We start from the raw sequence: 20,855 nt of genomic DNA, 5'->3' as shown, positions 1-20,855 counted from the left end.
TAAACTTTTTTTTGGAAAAGGTAAGATGTATATTAAGAAAATTCTTTACAAAGCTAAGAGGGGCATACCCCAATAGGAATTAAAATTAGATGTTTGCATAAATTGGCAAACAGAACAAAACAATAAAGAAAAGAGAAATAAGCATGCATGGCACTGCATGAACAGTAGCCTTACAAAAAAAAGAGCTCCTGATTGTAAATCATGCAACGCGCTACGTGAACAGTAACCGAGTGCACTTATATTGCTGGCACCGTTTGTCCAACACCACCCCTCATCAGCTGTGTGAAAACCATGCATAGTTCTCCTGCTTCCAGTATTTAGTCAGGTTGAAGATTCCAAATAGCTCGAATCCTTGCTGGGAAGGTGCAAGCAATATCCATGTGAGCAATGTGAGTTCGAATCTGCTGGTAAATAGTCTCCACAGTCGTCTGATATGTTTTTGCAGTGTTTGTGAACACACGGTTGTTTCTTTCAAACCAGAGGAAGTAAACCGTGGTGGATAACAGAAGGCAGGCTATCATGTGTTCACTATCATTCCTCTGCTTGTAGTAAGAAGCTGTCCATTGAAGCAACTGCGTCCATGGTTGGCGAGGCCAATGCATGTTGGCTTTATGACAAATAGACATCCAGACTAGATTGGTGTAGTAACATTCAAAGAAGAGATGGTCATGAGTTTCCATATGAAGACCACACAGGATGCAAGTTGTACTAGTTACCCTCCCATGTAATCTGTCCATCGTGCGTAGCCGGCCAATACTAGCTAACCACATGATGAATGAGTGTCTGGGTATATGGCCTTTGAACCAAAATAGATGATACAAGTTGTTGACTTGTTTTTTTGCCCGAAGGAAGTCCCATGCAGATTTGATTGTGAATGCGCCTGAAGGGTGTAAGCGCCAGAGACATTGATCCTCGCGGTCAAGAAGGGGGGTGAAAGTTATGGTATTCCATGTTGGTTGAAGGGCAGGAATATTAGGGAAGTTCCAGCCACCATCATGGATAATGTGAGAAACCTTTGAATTCCATGAGAGCCCTGTAAAGGTGAGTATACGCAGGGGAAGGAGATCAATTAATCTTTTGCCATCCGGTAACCAGTAGTCATACCAAAGAGACGTGGATGAGCCATTGCCAATTTGTGTAATGAAAAAACTTCTACAGCTTTCTCTGCTTTGAAGAATCTTTCTCCAGGACCATGTAGCATTAGATGGAATATTGATATGCCAAAAAGATCTATTACGCAGAAGGACTGTATGGATCCACACTGTCCAAAGAGACTCCTTATCTATTAGTAGCCGCCAGATATGTTTCCATGTTGCTGCCTGGTTCCACGTTTTTAAATTCTTTATGCCAAGGCCCCCTTCTCTTAATGGATAGCAAATACTTTGCCAAGCCACCTTTGCACCCACAGGAGACAACGATGCCCCTTTCCATAGAAAGGCAGAGAAAATACTTTCAATTTTCTTGATGATTGAGCAGGGAAGAATGAACATTGAAGACCAGTAAACTTGAATGGAAAACAAGACTGATTTAATAAGCTGGAGGCGTCCTGCATATGTTAATGATGAGGATGTCCAAAGCTTGATTCTGGATGTGAGGCGCTCTAGTAGGGGAATGCAGTCATCATGTTTAAGCCTTGTAGAGATTAGGGGAACCCCTAAATATCTGACTGGAAGCACACCTTGTTGGAAGCCAAGCTGATTGCTGATACTAGCTCGAGTGTCCCTATCAACACCGGACAAGAAGAGAGAGCTCTTTGTTTGATTGATGGTAAGGCCTGAGATGGCAGAAAAAGTGTCCAAACAGGACTTCAAAATAGAAACCGAAGCAGTATCTGCGTGGCAATAGAGCATAAGATCATCTGCAAAACAAATATGTGTGAGTTTAGTTGCAGCACAACGCCAATGATACTTGAAATCCGCATGTTGTGTGGCTTGTTTAATGAGTCCCTCCAGCCCTTCCATTGCCAAAACAAAAAGGTATGGGGAGAGGGGATCTCCTTGTCGAATACCCCTGGAAGCTTTAAAAAAACCATGTAGTTCACCATTAAGGTTGACTGAGTAGTGTGCTGTAGAGATGCAGAGTCGGATCCAATGTACCATATGTTGAGGGATGCCAATGGCATCTAGCCCTGCCAATACAAAGTCCCAACTCACAGTGTCAAAAGCTTTTTTTAGGTCAACTTTGAGAGCACAACGAGAGGGCCCTGTGTTGAGATGAGCATTGTGCATGAGCTCTTGAGTGAGAAGAATAGCGTCTGAAATATTGCGTCCTGGGAGAAAAGCTGACTGTGATGGCCCTATTACCTCCGCAAGTGCTGCCTTCAACCTAATTGCAATGACTTTGGAGATACATTTATATATAACAGTGCAACAGGAGATTGGCCGAAAGTCATTCATGCATGATGGATTCTCAACTTTAGGTACCAGGGCTATGCGTGTAGCATTTACACATCGAGGCAGACAGTTGTGGGTGAAAAAATACCTTACCGCTGCAAGAAAGTCGGTTCCAATAATGCTCCAACAGTGCTTGAAGAAATAAGCATTATAGCCATCAGGCCCAGGGGATTTATTGTCAGGAATGGAGAACAGTGCAGCCTTGATGTCCTCATCCGTGATGGGAAGATTTAAAGACAATCTTGAATCCTCCGAGATGATGTTAGAATATAAATGTTGCATTGGCCCAGGGAGGGAAGGCTGAGGAGCTGATAAGAGAGTCTCATAGTAGGAGGATGCCAGCTTGCCCATATCCTGCTGATCAGTGATGATGGAACCTGTTGAGGTCTGCAGACTATGAATCCAGTTTCTGACTTGGCGGTGCAATAAGGAGTTATGGAAGAACTTTGTATTGCGATCACCTAGCTGCAGCCAATTAATTCTGGACCGCTGTTTGAGTAAGGACTCCTCATCCTTACAAAGTTGCATATAGAGAGTGGCTTGTGCCCTTTCTCTGTCTTTAGCCTCAGTGGACGTCGGGTTGCTATCCAAGTGTAATTGTGCATCCTGCCATGTAACTTTAGCTTGGGCCACTTTACCAGCAATATTGTTTGTATGTTGATGATGAAGATTGCGAAGGGCAGTCTTTAAAATACAAAGCTTGGTTGTAAACTTGTACATAGGATTACCATTAACCTGAGAATTCCATGAAGTGCTAACAAGATCCATAAAGTCTGCCCTGTCAGTCCAAGCATTTAAAAACTTGAATGGAGAATGTCGCGGCCTAATTGATGTTGGATTAGTAAAATGGAATAGCATGGCACTGTGATCAGAGATTAGCCTTGGCATGAAAATAGAATGAGCTGTAGGAAAGGTAGAAAACAAACAAGTGTTACCAAATATCCAATCCAATTTTTTCTGAATTGTGTGCTCGCCTTGCTGTCCATTATGCCATGAAAATTTTAGCCCTGTGTAAGGCATTTGGATGAGCTCCGCTTGGCGAATACAATTGCTGAAGTCATTTTGATGATGATACCAATTGATATCCCCACCTGAACGATCACCAGCATGCAATATTGCATTGAAATCCCCCAGGACAAGCCAAGGAACGCAAGCCGTCAGAGAACTCTCTTGACAGATGTGGTTCCACAGGAGTGTTCGAGCAGCAGGAGTATTTTGGCCATAAATAAATGTGATTCTTAATGGGACAAGCAAGCTCTGGGTTGTGATCTCACATGTTAACCACTGAGAAGAAGCATTGACACAAGTGAGTGAAATTTTGTGGGGGTTCCATCCAACTAGAATACGGCAACTAGTGGAGTAATCAATGTTGGAAGTGTAGTGCCAGTGTGGGAGACCTAATTTGGATGTCACGGCTGATAGGTTTGAGGAGGCTATCTTAGTTTCCAGTAAACCAAAGATTTCTAAATTGTTTTTTGTTGTCCATTCCTGGACAGCTTTTTGTGTTTGGAGATTGTTGAGTCCCCAAATATTCCAGCTACCTATACTAAACATGAACGGGGAGAAGGACTTATAACCATTGGAGGCCCCTTGCCTCCTTACGTTTCCTGCCACCTTTTTTCTTCCGGACTGTTTTTGGTGAAGGGTTGGGAGATTCATCTTGACTCTCACTGAAGGGGAGAGATGCAGTTTCGGCAGTTGAAGTCTCCATCGCAGAGGAAGATTCACTGTGGCTTTGTAAAGAAGCCATCTTACTTTCCAGACAAGTGGTGGTGTCTAGAACAGGTTGGTGCTGAGTGTTAAGGTTTGTGGTAACGACAGCAAGGGGCAGAGTTTCTTCTGAGGTGGGCAAAGGTAAATGGGGGATATTCTGAGGAGGGATATTTGGAGGGGATAGTGGTGCAACTACTGGTTCTGCATGGGCAGTAGACAGTGATGGTGGTGCAACTACCGCTTCTGTAGGGGAAGAAGGCAAGGGTGGAATAGATGAAACAATTAGGGGAGGAATGGGAGGTGGGCTAAGGCTAGAAATAGCTTTTGGTGGAACTGGTGGTATTGGTATTGGAAGAGCACTGGTGGAAGGCTGCATCTGTGGCTGAACAAAGACAGGGGTGGGTAATGGAATAGTGTCTGTTACAGGCAGTTTACCTTTGTTCAATTGTGGAGGTGGTTGGATGGGACAAGAGTGGCCAAAAATGTGGCATTTTCCGCACCTGGATGGTTTCCATTCATAATCAACCTTAACTGTAATAGGCTCAGAAGTTAAAGGGCTATCAATTTCAAATTCATGGACATACGGGAGTGAAGCATCGACTTCGACACATACTCGGGCATAGTCCAATCTGGTGCAGGTGTAGGTAGATTCATCACAGGAGAGGGGCCTCCCAACCATACTAGCAGTCATGCTCAATCCTGACTTTGACCATAAAGGGAACGGCAAACCATGCAGGCGAACCCAAACAGGTAGCGTGGATATGTTGTTTTTGTCAAACTGAAACCTAGGATGCCATTGTTGCAACACAATGTTTTTCCCACCAAACATCCAAGGTCCCTTCTCAAGAACGGCATGCATCTCTGCTTCAGTTGTAAACCGAAAAATCATGAAACCATTGGAAGTTGTTGAGACATTTTCCAAGCCACATTGTCTCCAAACTCGGGATGCGATGGTATTAACAGCATGGTATGGCATACGAAACCCAGGAAAAAACCCTACCATGCATCTATTCCATTGATCTGCATTGTCCAGTAGCATGTCTGCTGAGATTACAAGCTTGTGGCCAAGTGGTTGACGTGAGAGGGGTTCTAGAGTGAACCTTGTACTGGAGTCAGAAACACGAACTTTGTTCGCCCATGAAGTTTGGGAGGCAGGTTGTGATCTGCCACCATGTGCTAGAGATTTCGACATGGATGGGAAGAAAAAAAGGGGGGGGGACTGCGATATGGTGTGTAAGAAAGGGTAGGGGAAGACGTTGATGTGTTGATGGATGGGTAGGTGGAGGTATGAGCTATGGAAAAATTTCAATGAAAAGGTTGAGATACGAAAGAAAAAAGGGAAATCGTTTGGTAGAGATGTAGAGATGGGTGAGAAGAACAATCTGGATGGGTGCTAACCGAAGGTTGAGACGCCGGCGTGAGATTCAGGGTTGGAGATGAAGCTTGGTGGTAGTCGCTTGCTGGAGTCGCTCTCTCTTCATTTTTATTTTTTTTTTCTTTTTTCCCTCCTAAACCCTAAACCCTAAACCCTAAACCCTAAACCCGAAACCCCGACCCCCGACCCCCGACCCCCGACCCCCGACCCCCGACCCCCGAACCCCGAACCCCGAACCCCGAAACCCCGAAACCCGAACCCGAACCCCAACCCAAAACCCAAACCCAAAACCCAAACCCTAACCCCTAACCCTAACCCCCTAACCCCTAACCCCCCAAAACCCCAAACCCCAAACCCCAAACCCCCACCCGCACCCCGGACCCCGGACCCCGGACCCCGGCACCCGGGAACCCGGGACCCCGGGACCCCGGGACCCCGGGAACCCGACCCCGAACCCCGAAACCCGAAACCCGAAACCCTAAAACCCTAAAACCCGAAACCCGAAACCCTAACCCTAAACCCTAAACCCCTAAACCCTAACCCTAACCCCCTAAACCGAAAACCCTAAACCCTAACCCTAACCCCTAAACCGAAAACCCCTAAACCCTAAACCCCAAACCCGAAACCCGAAACCCAAACCCTACACCCGGAACCCTACACCCGGAACCCTACACCCCTAACCCCGAACCCCGAACCCCGAAACCCGAAACCCGAAACCCGAACCCCGAACCCCGAACCCCGAACCCCGAACCCAACCCCGAACCGAACCGAACCCCGAACCCCGAACCCCGAACCCCGAAACCCTCAACCCTCAACCCTCAACCCTCAACCCGAAACCCTCAACCCGAAACCCGGAAACCCGAAACCAGAAACCCTAAACCCTAAACCCTAAACCCTAAACCAACCCTAACCCTAACCCCTCACCCCTAACCGAAACCCCGAACCCCGAACCCGGAACCCGGAACCCGAACCCGAACCCCGAACCCCGAACCCCGAACCCCGAAACCCGAAACCCGAAACCCGAAACCCGAAACCCGAAACCCTAAACCCTAAACCCTAAACCAACCCTAACCCCTAACCCCTAACCGAAACCCCGAACCCCGAACCCGGAACCCGGAACCCGAACCCGAACCCCAACCCGAACCCCGAACCCGAACCCCGAACCCGAAACCCGAAACCCGAAAACCCGAAACCCGAAACCCTAAACCCGAAACCCTAAACCCCTAAACCCTAACCCTAACCCCCTAAACCGAAACCCTAAACCCTAACCCCTAAACCGAAAACCCCAAACCCGAAACCCGAAACCCTAAACCCTACACCCGGAACCCTACACCCGGAACCCTACACCCCGAACCCCGAACCCCGAACCCCCAACCCCGAACCGAACCCCGAACCGAACCCCGAACCGAACCGAACCCCGAACCCCGAACCCCGAACCCGGAACCCGGTACCCGGAACCCCGAACCCCGGCCCCCAGCCCCCGGCCCCCGGCCCCCGGGACCCGGACCCCGGACCCCCGGACCCCCGGACCCCGGGACCCCGCACCCCGGACCCCGGACCCCGGACCCCGAAACCCCGAAACCCGAAACCCGAAACCCGAACCCCCAACCCCCAACCCCCAACCCCCAAACCCCAAACCCCAAACCCCAAACCCAACCCCAACCCCAAACCCCCAAACCCCGAACCCCTAACCCCTAACACCAAACCCAAACCAAACCCCAAACCCAAACCCAAACCCAAACCCAAACCCCAAAACCCCAACCCCTAACCCCTAACCCCTACCCCCACCCCTTACCCTAAACCCCACCCCTAACCCCTAACCCCTAACCCAAACCCAAACCCAAAACCCAAACCCAAACCCCAACCCAAACCCAAACCCCAAAAACCCCCCTAACCCCTAACCCCTTACCCCTAACCCCTAAACCCCCCTAACCCCTAAACCCCAAACCCCACCCCTAACCCCTAACCCTAAACCCTAAACCCTAAACCAAACCCTAACCCCTAACCCCTAACCCCTAACCCCTAACCCAAACCCAAACCCAAAACCCTAACCCGAACCCTAAACCCTAAACCCTAAAATCCTAAAATCCTAAACCCAAACCCTAAACCCCTAAACCCTAAACCCTAAACCCCTAAAACCCTAAACCCTTACTCCTAAACCTAAACTCCTTACCCCTAAACCCCTAGCCCCTAAACCCTAGCCCCTAGCCCCTAGCCCCCGCCCGGCCCCCGCCCCGGCCCCGGCCCCGGCCCCGGGCCCCAAACCCCAAACCCCAAACCGTCCACCCTCAACCCCAACCCCAACCCCTAACCCTAACACCAAACCCAAACCCCAAACCCAAACCCAAAACCCTAAACCCTAAACCCTAAACCCTAAACCCCCTACCCCTACCCCAACCCCAACCCTAACCCTAAACCCCTAAACCCCACCCCTAAACCCAAACCCCAACCCAAACCCCAACCCCAACCCCAACCCCTAAACCCAACCCCAACCCCAAACCCCAAACCCCAAACCCAAACCCAAACCCTAAAACCCTATAACCCTAACCCCTAACCCCTAAACCCCAAACCCCAAACCCCTAAACCCTAACCCTTAACCCCTTACCCCTACCCCTCACCCCTCACCCCTCAACCCTCAACCTCAACCCTCAACCCTGCCCCGGCCCCCGGACCCCGCACCCCGCACCCGCACCCCGAACCCCAAACCCCAAACCCCAAACCCCAAACCCTAAACCCCACCCTAAACCCTAAACCCTAAACCGTAAACCCTAAACCCTAAACCCTCAACCCTCAACCCCACCCTCCACCCTCCACCCTCAACCCTCAACCCTAACCCCTAACCCCTAACCCCTAACCCCTAAACCCCACCCGAAACCCGAAACCCGAAACCGTAAACCCTAAACCCTAAACCCTCAACCCCCCCCCCTCCCCCCCCCTCCACCCTCAACCCTCCACCCTCCACCCTCCACCCTAACCCCTAACCCCTAACCCTACCCCCGACCCCTCGACCCCCGAACCCCGAAACCGAAACCCGAAACTCTAAAACCGAACCCGACACCCAAAACCCGAACCCCAACCCAAAACCCAAACCCAAACCTAAACCCAAAACCCAAACCAAAACTAAAAACCAAACACCAAAGACCAAACCCAAACCCAAACCCAATCCAAACCCTAAACCCTAAAACCTAAAAACCCAAACCCTAAACTCCAAACCCGAAACCCCAAACCCCAAACCCCAAACCCCAAACCCCTAAACTCCAAACCCTAAAACGCTAAAACTGAAACCCGAAACCCAAACCCTAAACCCTAAAATCCTAAATCTAAAACCCTAAACCCTAAACCCTAAAACCCAAAACCTTAAGACCCCAAACCCAAAACCCCAAACCCTAAAACCCTAAACTCGAACCCAGAAACCCTTAAACCCGAAACCCTAAACCCTAAACCTGAAACCCTAAAGCACCCTAAACCACCCTAAACCCTAAACCCGAAACCCCGAACCCCGAACCCCAAACCCTGAAACCCTAAACCCCAAACCCCAAACCCTAAACCCAAAACCCCAAACCCTAAACCCAAAACCCTAAACCCTGAAACCCTGAAACCCTAAACCACCCTAAACTCTGGTAGGGATTCTTTTCCAAGTATTTGGACTCGCACTTGATCGAACTCTATGTTGGGTCTTACAAAAAATTCAAAGGTCCTCTCCCTTCCCACATAATTTTTTAGATCTACAGCATCATCATTACACTGCATCTTAAAATCCTAATAATAATCCAATTCCAACTAGAAACTTTCATAATATTGTAATATTCATTAAGAGCTTCATCTTAGTATTATAGATTAACATAGCATCCTTCACTTTGGAATAGGCTCAAATGTTCTTTGTGGTGATCATGAACATGTAAGGTCCATAGACTTTGGCGTTATAAAGTTTCATAGCCATAACATAATCATAGTCTTCTTCATCCCAGAGTGTAAACTTTAGATCTTCTAGACTAGGAAGATTGTTCATCAAATGGTTGATCTTTCCCTTTCCTTTAAAATTGTTTTCACTATCTGTGACCACTTTAAATAGTTTCGTTCATTCAACCGATTGAATAACTATAACTTCTATAGTTCACCTGATGTGTGGCTAATTTGGATTTCTTTTATAATGTTTTCAAAACTGGCTAGGTTTACTAGATTAGGCAAAATAAGCTATAGAGAAAGTAGGCTTGGTTCAAAACTCTGATACTACTTGAAGAATTCTTGATCTTTGTCTTCTCATTTTATTTCAGAATAAATTCTTAAATACATACAACATCTATGAATCTATATTACGACAGCTATTAACTACACATAAATAAATATTATTCCTTGATCCTGATTTATAGAAAAAAATATCTAGACTTTCTGTTTTTATTTCCTACAAATCAGGTTCAAATCAACCTTAATTACTTAATCTTCAACAAAACCGTTGACAAAAAGAAAGAAAATCGTATGACACCACTTCTTCCACAGTTACACTGTATCAATAAGACAATTTGATCTGTTCATGTATCATTGGCCACGAAAAGTACTCACTCAGAAGTATCATGCAAGGTGCTGCTGCTTGTTACATGGCAGGCACGACCAAAAATCCAATACAAACCAGCAAGTCCCAAACCCTTAGGGTCAGATTTTAGGCTGAACATGACAACCTCGCCTCTAATTACATAGCTCCGGTCTTCAACTAGTAACCTCCCGTGATGCTATCGTCTCTGTTACTTCCACAATCTCAGAACCAGCTCCATCACCGCTGTTCCTTGCAAGTATAATATCATCACTCGGAGAATCACCACCATTGCTGATGGGTTCAGCGCTACCCCCCGTCCCTTTTCTCAAAGTGCTCAAATCAGGGGAACTAGAACCAGAAACACGCTCTTCTAGTTGTTTTGGCTGGTTCAGGGAACGACAATGTGGGCAGTAATATGTAATGTATGGAAAATCCTCCTTCCTAGCAAGCCCTGGAATCGATAATGCTAAAAAGTCATATTTGTCATGTCACAAAACATGTCTACCGCAGCACTACACATGACTATCTTTATGTTCATGTGTGCGTGCAATCACAGGTTGTGGCCGTTAAAATGCTGGTGGCTAGTATTCAAAATGCAGTTCTACACCTATAGCAAGCCCATAAAAAGAAGATTGTTTCAAAATAAACAATAGTCCACTCACCATTGTGCATATGGCAGTTGCCACATATCAGTGCATATGATTGTGTTGGATCCTCACCCACAAGCAATGCTGCAATTCGAGCAACCCATCCCCCATCATATGCAGTATATCCCTGCAGATTGCCATGCTCAGCAACAAGCTGACTATGCTCAGATGTCAGAGGACCTTCACTTTGCACAGAAAGTGGCATTTCTTCACCAGAATGCTGCACCAGCGTGCTCCCTGCACCACTGGACCTTGTGTGCACTTGCTTTCTATTTCTGAGTCCACTACCTTGTACAGGCTCAACGTCATTACTCTTCCCTGTAGGAGTAGTAGGCTTAGATTCATCTCCCAGATAAACCTTCATGCCAGAATCCGCACCCAGCTTAGATGCAAGGACAGTTGCAGCAGCTGCCTTAGCTGCTGGGTCAGGATCATATCTCTGCATACAAAAGGGTTTGCACCAATGTAATTAGGGAAAAGAAAAGGTCCATACCAGCTATCAATTTGCAGATACCCAAAATAATGTTGTACGTTATTCAAGATGTTGTTTATAAAGCTTGTTAATAAAACGCCTTCTAAAGTATAACATTTCCAGCCCCCAAAACTCCAGCAACACCCCCAAGGCAACAGACAATCTAGTATCCAGGTTGGAAAGCATAGGAGAGTTAGAGACTCACTGAGTTATATATACAGAGCAATTAGGACCCAACCATGCGAGACACTTTAGGATAAAACCAAAATCCCAAGTAGCCAAAATGGTCTGTTCTCACATGGGCAGGAGTCCATCACTATTAAATGGTATCATAATAAAGCAGTTCAACAAATTAGATATGGAGGCACTGGAGAAGGGATTAAGCAGCGAAAGTCTGGTCAATGTAACACCTAAGGAAAGCAGGATTGTGCTAGTACAAGCATCCTGAGTTGTCAAAACATCAACCCTTGTCTCCTCTGACAATTCAATTCAAGTTCTTTTAGAACAGTTTTGTTTCACTCATTTGCTTCTTCGAGATACGCTCCTTATCTGCATTGCAATTACTCAGAAACACGATGCAAGGGATCCCAGAAAACTTAGAAACAATATTTATTAACTTATATAGCAAACAAAGCAATTGTTGCTCCATCATCTAAAAATAATTAGTGACCTATGGTTTGATCCTGGAACTCTCGACCCTCAAGCAGCACACAATATTAGAAATTTAGAACTATTGCTGCCGTTGTTGTTATGTTTTTTTTCCTACATTCAGAACAATGACCATAGGTGTTGCGACCTTTGTGATTTTGCTGAGAGTAACTATCTTAGTACTGTGTTTGGGACGTAACACCTACGGACTTTTGGGGATTAATACATAAGAGAGTCTCGTTGTTACAGCATGACTAAGCAATTCTTATTATATCCAGCCAGAATCTAGCTAATTAATCTTCCTTCGCATTTCCTCATTATCCCTATAGCTTCATTGATGCAGGCAAGTAAGCATGCAATGAATGAATATTAATGTGTCATTTGTTTGTTCTCTCAGAAAAAGAAAGCAGATTGTTGAAATTGGAATGTCAAGCAAATGAAATTTGGTGATTTTACTAATAGAGGTTCTTAAGATTTCAATCTCCACTTTGATGTGCCCAGAGAGAGAAATTTAAGAATTATTCCTTCACATTACATTTCTTAATTCTAAAAAAATATAAAAGAAAAACAACAAGCTTTTCTTGTAATGCTAGCCAGAGTTCTAGATTAAATACATGAGAATCAAGTTTATTTAGGATACTAGAATATTAGTAGTTTCACTTATTCATGATTTTCTATTTCTATTTCCTGAGTGGTTTAGAACTACAAAGGTTTTTTGCGACTACAAAAGGAGTGCCTATTCCATGTAATCCTTATGATTCTGATAATTGAGACTAAGGACTGCAAACAAACGTCAAATATTTAACTCTCTTTTCGATATTTTCTTCCTTTTCCTTTCTACAATTCCATTCTTGCTAGAGCGCCTAAAGTTGCAATTCATTGGTACGACGACAACCTCAGCTTCTAAAACAAGGACTGAATCCACCTTTATTCCAATAAATCCTTAATTTTCCAAATCCCAGCTAATCATGAAATTTTTATATAATTAAAAGCTGCAATGGAAACTGATGTGATGAACGTTTTAATCCTAGACAATGCAGAGACTACCACCTAGGCTAGTAAAATAGCATTAGAAATTGTGTTAGTGAACCAAGCATTACTCAATAAAAAGATCTAACTCTCATTTTCCGTGAAGGAGAAATTTGACAGACTTTCCAGTTGTTTTTCAATTGAAGAAGCACAAAAGGTGGAAGATTGCCCATATCCCCATCTTCCCAAAGGTTTAAGAACATCCCAAGGTAAACCCCAAGGAGAACATAACAATACAAATACAGCAACAATTTATTATTGTTACCTGAATTAGCTGCTGTGTCGTATAGTAATTTGTCTTCTCTTTAAGCTCATCAATTTTTGCTTGCCTTTCAGCCCGAAGCCTCTCCAGAGTGTTTTGATCTCTGCGATCAACTTCATGAAAGAAACCTAAAATATTACCAATCAAGTTGACAGAAACCTAAACTATGATGATCTGGTTTGACATCACATCGGGAAAGAATCCATAGGAATGCTTCTCTGGAACACATTAATGGATGTTACAATTCAACAAGCCTGGTCTTGCATGTTAAGTTGTAGATAGGGATGGGATTCCTAAAATGAAAAACGAAGAGGGGCACACAAGCAAGAGGAGGGAAAAATCTGAATGAGTAATGGTCAAATGTAGAGACTGGGACAATGGAAACGAAAAATAAGCAAAGCAAAAGCAATAGTAAAACAAGAGCCCAGCACTAACAAAATCAGAAAGTAATTGACAATAACACCAAAATATCATGATTTCCTTTGACTGACCGACCGCACACAAAAGGACAAGGTTTATATTGAATTATTACTGTACAGAGAATGGTATTTAACTGAAATTACAAATGATTGCGTTATCATCAGTAAACCCTGCTAGCGTATAATATTAAAAAGTAGGGGGAGAGAGTGACTCACACATCCTGGTGAAGCTTACAAAGGCGGAATAAGCAAGGGACGATAAAGCAGGCAGAAGAAACATTGGTAAGACTCGAAAAGCTCTCATCTTCCAATTCAAATCCATTGATCTTGTAGTCATAATAGCATAGCCGACTGCGAGGACCTAAAGGGATGGATGGATTGATTTCAACAAATATCAGTACCTAAGAAAACATTAAATAGCTTGGTGGCTCTGGTGCGAATAAATTGAATAAAGACCTCAAAAAGGACAGAGAAAACAATAAGATGGCGAATGATCTTCCTCCGAGTACCGGATCTCCGATTGATTCTAGCCAAAACAGCAGCCTCTTCCTTAGAAATGTGTTGCAGTCTCTTCTCGAAGTCATCGCCATGCGGTCTAAAGACAGCCTTCCAAAGACGGGATAGGAAACCTCCGCTTCCGCTCCTCCCCGTCATTTTAGCAGAATCGCTGTCGGCTATGCCTGCTGTCTCCTTACTGTCCCCCCTGCCCATAGCTCTTCGCTTTGGTCAACTGTCTGTCTGTGGAATACAGTTATTATACTTATTGATAAGATAAAGAAAAGAAGATTAGGGATCTGGAGAGAATTGTAATGGAAATAAAAATAAAAAGCAGAGAGAAAGGGGGTTGGAAAACTACCGGATCTAAAGCTCTTGTTAATTTTGAAACTGGTGATATCCCTCCTCCTCTTACTCTTCTTCTACTGCTGATGGTGTGTGTTCTTATGTGTTGCTCCGTCGCACTCTTCTCTTTCTCTCAAATTTTTTCCAGGGAGGGGAGGGGAGGCCACGACGCGGAAACAATAATAACACTAATTTATTTATATTATAACAAGGAGAAGCTGTAAGTAATAACAATAACAATATCGGACTCGGGGAGGGGAGGGGGAGGGTCTCGAGTGTTGGTTTTACGATGGATGGTTGTTGGTTGGAGGTGGGACAGGGCGATGACATGAATGAACAGAAAGGACAAAAGGTTTCTTCCTTCCTTCAAATTTGGGTTTTTCAAATGCTTTACTTTATGCTTTAAACGGAGAGCCAGTGTAGGAAGGAAGGAAGGAAGGAAGGAAGGGAGAAGGGCGTTCCTTATTTTCTTTTTCTTGGATCCATCCATTCATGTGCTCAAATTATTATTATTATTATTAGTACTAGGCGCTAACATTCATTCATGTGCCCAAATAATAATAATAATAATAATAATTCTTATTATTATTATTATTATTATTAGTGTCTTATTTTCTCAACAACTCACTTCGACCTTATGCAATTCCTAAGCCAAAACCCAGTTTTTCCTCTTCTCAATGTTAATATTGAACAATTACTTTCCTTTTTTCCATCCTCCTTTGATTGTTTCTGAAAAGTGAGTAGTGTGTATTTTATCAAAAGGCATAAAAAAAAATATAACTTCAAACTAGGAGAGAAGGGGAGTAAAAACGACTGTTTCCACAGGCCCATTGCATTCTTTGATGTGATAAAATGGGTCCGATGGGTCCAGTGAACCATTATAGTTCCAAGGCCACTTATCTATTAGGTTCAACAATTCAAGGTCGAGTGAAAATTAATATTTTATACTCTTCTCGCCTCCATTTTTTAATAATAAATATATTTTCTTACTAGTTTTTGGGCCTCTGTATTAAAGCTTATTTTCATGTTCAGTTTTATTTCATGTCTAGACCAGTGGCTTGATAAACATCAAGGCTTTAGAAAAAGCACGCCATCAATCTTTGTTTTAGACGGTTTCAGCTAGCTAGTTGTAATTCAGCACAAGCGAGTCGTCTAACTGATTTTTTTGTTATCGGCTTGTATTTTCTTAGAAAAACAACTCCTGTGTAAGCAACAATAAGACAATTTGATCTATTCATGTATCTTTGGCCACGAAAAGAACTCACTCACAAATATCATGGAAGTTGCTGCTGTTTGTTACATGGCAGGCACGATCAAAAATCCAATACAAACCAGCAAGTCCCAAACCCTTAAGGTCAGCTTTTAGGCTGAACATGACAAAACCTCGCCTCTAATTACATAGCTCCCGTCTTAACTAGTAACCTCCCTTGATGCTATCGTCTCTGTTACTTCCTCAATCTCAGAACCAGCTCCATCAAGGCTGTTGCTTGCAAGTATACTATCATCACTCGGAGAATCACCAGCATTGCTGATGGGTTCAGCGCTACCCCCCGTCCCTTTCCTCAAAGTGCTCAATCCGGGGGAACTAGAACCAGAAACACGCTCCTCTAGTTGTTTTGGCTGGTTCAGGGCACGACAATGTGGGCAGTAATATGTAATGTATGGAAAATCCTCCTTCCTAGCAAGCCCTGGAATCCATAATGCTAAAAAGTCAGATTTGTCATGTCACAAAACACGTCAACCGCAGCACTACACATGACTATCTTTATGTTCACGTGTGTGTGTGCAATCACAGGTTGTGGCCGTTTAAATGCTGGTGGCTAGTATTCAAAATGCAGTTCTACAGCTATAGCAAGCCCATAAAAAAGAAGATAGTTTCAAAATAAACAATAGTCCACTCACCATTGTGCATATGGCAGTTGCCACATATCAGTGCATATGATTGTGTTGGATCCTCACCCACAAGTAATGCTGCAATTCGAGCAACCCATCCCCCATCATATGTGGTATATCCCTGCGGAGTGTAATGCTCAACAACAAGCTGATTATGCTCAGATGTCAGAGGACCTTCACTTTGCACAGAAAGTGGCATTTCTTCATCAGAATGCTGCACCAGAGTGCTCCCTGAACTACTGGATGTTGTGTGCACTTGCTTTCTATTTCTGAGCCCACTAGCTTGCACAAACTCAGCATCATTACTCTTCCCTGTAGGAAGAGTTGGCTTAGATTCATCTCCAACGTACACTTTCAAGCCAGAATCTGCACCCAGCTTAGATGCAAGGACAGTTGCAGCAGCTGCCTTAGCTGCCGGGTCAGGATCATATCTCTGCATACAAAAAGGTTTGCCCCCATGTAATCAGGAAAAAGAAACGATTCACACCAAGTAACAATTTGCAGATACTCAAAGATATCACAGCACATTTTCAAATTAATGAAAATGTTCTTTATAAAGCGTGTTAATAACATGCCTTCTAAAGTATAACACAGCTGATTGCATTCACTAACAAATCCTTTCATCTTTAACATTCCACCCCCCAAAACTCCCGCAAAGCAGCAAACATTCAAAATACCCAATGGGCCAAATTGGACCATTCCCACATGGGCTGGAGTCAGTCACTATAAATGGTATCATAATAAACAAGTTCAACAGATCAGATATTGAGGCACTGCAGCAGAGATGCCACAGAAAAAGTGGGGTCAATGTAACAACTAAGGAAAGGAGGACTCTGCTATTACAAGCATCTTGAGCTGTCAAATCATCAACATTTGTCTGGTCTTATAATTCAATTCATGTTCTTCAGGATCAATTTTGTTTCACTTGTTTGCTTCTCCAATATATCCTCCTTTTCTGCGTTGCAATTACTCCGAAAAATGCAATGCCAGCATTCCCAGCATATTTAATAATGATATTTAGCAACTTATATAGCAAACAAAGCAACTATTTCTATGTGATCTAAAAATAATTATTAAAATTAAAATTACAAAAGGAAATCAATGGTTTACTCTGGAATCAGCATAAAATATTAGAACTATCACTTCTGTTATATCTTATCTCCTACTTTCAGAATGATAACCATAGGTATTCATGACCTTTACGATTTTGTGGAAAGTAACTATCTTCGTGCTATGTTTGGGACATAAACACCTAAGAATTTTTGGGGATCAATGCATAAGTCAATCTCAATGTTACAACATAATCAAGCAATTCTCAATATATCTAGCCAAAATCTAGCTAATTAATCTTCACATTGCCTCATTATCCCTAGCTTGGTTGAAGCAGGCAAGTAAGCAAACAACGCATGAAAATTAATGTTTCAGTTGTTTGGTCCCTGAGAAAAACAATACAGGTTGTTGTCTATTTTTGTTAAAAAGACTTACGGTTTTGAAATTGGAATGTCAAGCAAAAGAATAACAGTATTTTTCCTGATAGTGATTCTTAAGAGTTCAATACCAATCTTGATGTACTCAAAGAGAGAGAAATTTAGGGATCATGCCTTTACATGACATTTCTTAGTTTAAAAAAAAGTTTCCCTTATAAAGCTAATCCATCAAGGAGTTCTAATTTATTTAGGATATTATAATACTAATTAGGAGTTTTCTCTTATTCATGATTTTCTATTTCTATTTCCTATTTGGTTTAGAACTACAAAGGCTTTTGTGCCTATAAAAAGAGTACCTATTCCCTGTGATCCTTAGGATACTGATACTTGTGGCCAATGGCTGCAAACCTAGATCAATTGCAATTCTTCTCTTTTCTCTATAGGACATTTTCTTCCTTCCCTTTTTATTCGATTTCTTTCTTGCTACGGCACCTAGGGTTACAATTCACAGGTACAACAACAACCTCAACTTCTTCTAAAACAAGCACCTAATCAAACCCGATTGCAGTCCTACATCTAAAATCCTTAATTCTCCAAATCCCACCTCACCATGAAACTTAATTATAGTGATATAATTTTATATATTGCAAAGATGGGAATGGTAACTGATGTGATAAATGTTTTAATCCTAGATGATGCAGCAACTACCACCTAAGTTAGTACATTAGTGTTAGAAAGCGTGTAAGTGAACCAAGCATTTACTCAACAAAAAGATCTTAGTGTCACTTTCCATGAACAAGAAATTTGACAAACTTTTCAATTGCTTTCCAATTTAAGAACCACTAAAGGAGGAGGAAAGTCACCCACATCCTCATCTTTCCAAAGGATTAAAAACATCTCAAGGGAAATCCCATGGAGAACATAACAATACAAGTACGGCATCAACTTATTACTTTTACCTGAATGAGCTGCTGAGTCGAATAATAATTTGTCTTCTCTTTAAGTTCATCAATTTTCGCTTGCCTTTCAGCCTGAAGCCTCTCCAGAGTTTTTTGATCTCTGCGATCACCTGCATGATCATAGGAGCATGTATAAAAATAAAATACCAGTCAGGTTGAAACGTAGTTGACAGAACCCTAAATACGATGTGCTGGTTTGGCATTACAGTGGAAAAGCATCAATAGGGGTGCTACCCTAGAGCAAATTAATGGATGTCACAATTCAACAAGCCTGGTCTCTCATCTTAAGTTGTAGATAGAGAATGGGTTCCTAAAATGTACAAAGAAAAGAGAGGAGAGCAAATCTCCAATGTAGAGACCAAGAAAAGTAACTAGATTCACAAAGCAACAGTAATAGTAACACAGGATGCTAGTATTATGAAAATCAAGAGTAAATGACAATAGCACCAACATATCATGATTTACGTTGACTGACTGCGTTCCGACAATAGAAAGAAGGACCTAGATATATTGAGTTATTATTGTAGAGAGAATAGTAATTTAACTGAAATAATTGGTATGAAAAGGATGATAACCAGTAAACCACCCTGGTAAGTAAGCAGACGAAATAAATAAATAAAGTTTGGGAGGGGAGGAGGGAGACTTACACATCCTGGTGAAGCTTACAAAGGCAGAATACGCAAGGGATGATAAAGCAGGCAAAAGAAACATTGGTAAGATTCGAAAAGCCCTCATCTTCCAATTCATATCCATTGATCTTGTGGTCATGATAGCATAACCGACTGCAATAACCTGGAGGACGGATGGATTTATTAAAACAATAACAGAAATTATTATTATTATTAGTTAGTGCCTAAACCCTAAAAAATATTAGCTAGATAGATAGTACAAATAAAGAAGTTAGTCAGACCTCAAAAAGGACAGAGAAAACAATGAGATGGCGAGTGATCTTCCTCCGATTGCGGGATCTCCGATTGATTCTAGATAAAACAGCAGCCTCTTCCTTAGAAATGTGTTGCAGTCTCTTCTCGAAATCGTCACCGTGAGGTCTAAAGACAGCCTTCCAAACACGGGATAGAATACCTCCGCCGCTGCGCTTCTTAACGGCAGGTGATGATGAGTCTTGACTATCGGTGGCTGTCTCCTTATTGTCCTCCCCGCCCATATTCCCTGGTGGAGGAATACAGAAACACTAAAATTAGTATTGAATAGATAGAAAAATAGGAAGATGAGAAGAGGAGATTAGAGATCTAGAAATAGTAATAAATGGGGGAGAGAGAGATAGAAACCCAACCGATCTGAGGCTCTTTTGGAAAAGATTATATTCTTATTACAATTTCTTCGTCTTCGTCGCCGCCTGCTACTGTTGTGTTGTGTAGTATTTGTTATGAATCGCTCCGTCCAACGGTTCTCTGTCTCTAATTTTCTTCTTCTCTCTCTTTCTCTTTCTGTAGAGAGGAGAGGAGAGGGAGGCCACGACGCGGAAACAATTAAAACAAATGGTAGTAAAAATAGGAGGAGGAGGAGGAGGAGGAGGAACTGCTCTTACCGTGTTTTATTTATTACAATATAGAATGGGTGGGGATCAAAGCGAGGGAGGAGCGATCAAATGAGTTAAGAAACTCTTCCTTCCAATTTGGGTTTCTTGATTTTATTTTTTATTTTTTAATTTGTTAAGAGAGAGTGGGGACGGAGTGCCAGTGAGAGAGGTATAAAATTTAGAAAACCAAGTAACTCAATTATTATAATTACTACTGCTCTGTAAAAACAACTGTTGCTTCTGCTAGGCCGCCGCTCCCTTGTAATTCTTTCTTCGATATGATGGCTGCCTGCCTGCATGGGTCCGATCAGTCATTTTATTTTATTTTATTTCACTTAACGCTAACCCACCTGTCTATTACGTTATAATATCAAGATATTTACCCAAAACTTTTTCAACAACAATTCAAACTCAGCAATCCCATTAATTCTTATTTTCATCATATTATTAAATTTAGATAAAAGTTAATAGTAAAAAAAGTTAATGCTCAAGGGCTAGTATTAGGAATGTGAGGTGAGGAAATTAGGGTGGGTGGGGGGTTAAGTTGTTAAAACTCTGTTTCCAAGGGGTTGAATTGTCTACTAGAGACACAAATACCCTGGGGCTCAAAATAGAGTTGTTAAAACTATATGTTTATTCTTCATGCTTTCATTAAGGCATTGCATGTGCTTCATCTCTATATCTTTTTCATCCACACACTTCCACTC

General features: G+C 42.9%; 3 protein-coding genes across 5 annotated transcripts; all 3 read right to left on the bottom strand.

The window, feature by feature from the left end:
* Positions 1-317: 317 nt before the first annotated feature.
* On the bottom strand, positions 318-5,298 carry LOC127905457 (uncharacterized). The gene is made up of 2 exons (XM_052453778.1): positions 3,996-5,298; positions 318-3,934 (listed from the first exon to the last, which is right to left on the bottom strand). Exons 1-2 carry the CDS (start codon positions 5,296-5,298, stop codon positions 318-320), a joined length of 4,920 nt encoding a protein of 1,639 aa, XP_052309738.1.
* Positions 5,299-9,712: 4,414 nt separating this feature from the next.
* Positions 9,713-14,807, bottom strand: LOC18100815 (uncharacterized protein At2g24330). Of its 3 annotated transcripts, none has more exons than XM_024604682.2 (6): positions 14,346-14,807; positions 13,946-14,248; positions 13,706-13,850; positions 13,074-13,198; positions 10,675-11,098; positions 9,713-10,463 (listed from the first exon to the last, which is right to left on the bottom strand). In XM_024604682.2, the coding sequence occupies exons 2-6, from the start codon at positions 14,198-14,200 to the stop codon at positions 10,186-10,188; spliced, it is 1,227 nt and encodes a 408-aa protein (XP_024460450.1). In that variant the 5' UTR covers positions 14,201-14,248; positions 14,346-14,807; the 3' UTR covers positions 9,713-10,185. The 3 variants fall into 3 exon arrangements, with proteins under 3 accessions (XP_024460450.1, XP_024460449.1, XP_006382232.2); XM_024604681.2 differs by having other exon boundaries at positions 13,946-14,227; positions 14,346-14,806; XM_006382170.3 differs by having other exon boundaries at positions 13,074-13,183; positions 13,946-14,227; positions 14,346-14,804.
* Positions 14,808-15,535: 728 nt separating this feature from the next.
* Positions 15,536-20,321, bottom strand: LOC18100814 (uncharacterized protein At2g24330). The gene is made up of 7 exons (XM_006382169.2): positions 20,158-20,321; positions 19,903-20,056; positions 19,519-19,778; positions 19,256-19,400; positions 18,609-18,718; positions 16,232-16,655; positions 15,536-16,017 (listed from the first exon to the last, which is right to left on the bottom strand). Exons 3-7 carry the CDS (start codon positions 19,771-19,773, stop codon positions 15,740-15,742), a joined length of 1,212 nt encoding a protein of 403 aa, XP_006382231.1. The 5' UTR covers positions 19,774-19,778; positions 19,903-20,056; positions 20,158-20,321; the 3' UTR covers positions 15,536-15,739.
* Between the last annotated feature and the right edge of the window lie 534 nt (positions 20,322-20,855).

Source organism: Populus trichocarpa, chromosome 6 (genome assembly GCF_000002775.5).
Source record: "Populus trichocarpa isolate Nisqually-1 chromosome 6, P.trichocarpa_v4.1, whole genome shotgun sequence".
Taxonomy (NCBI): domain Eukaryota; kingdom Viridiplantae; phylum Streptophyta; class Magnoliopsida; order Malpighiales; family Salicaceae; genus Populus; species Populus trichocarpa.
Note: the sequence above shows the minus strand (reverse complement) of the source record. Positions and strands in the feature narration are given on the sequence as shown.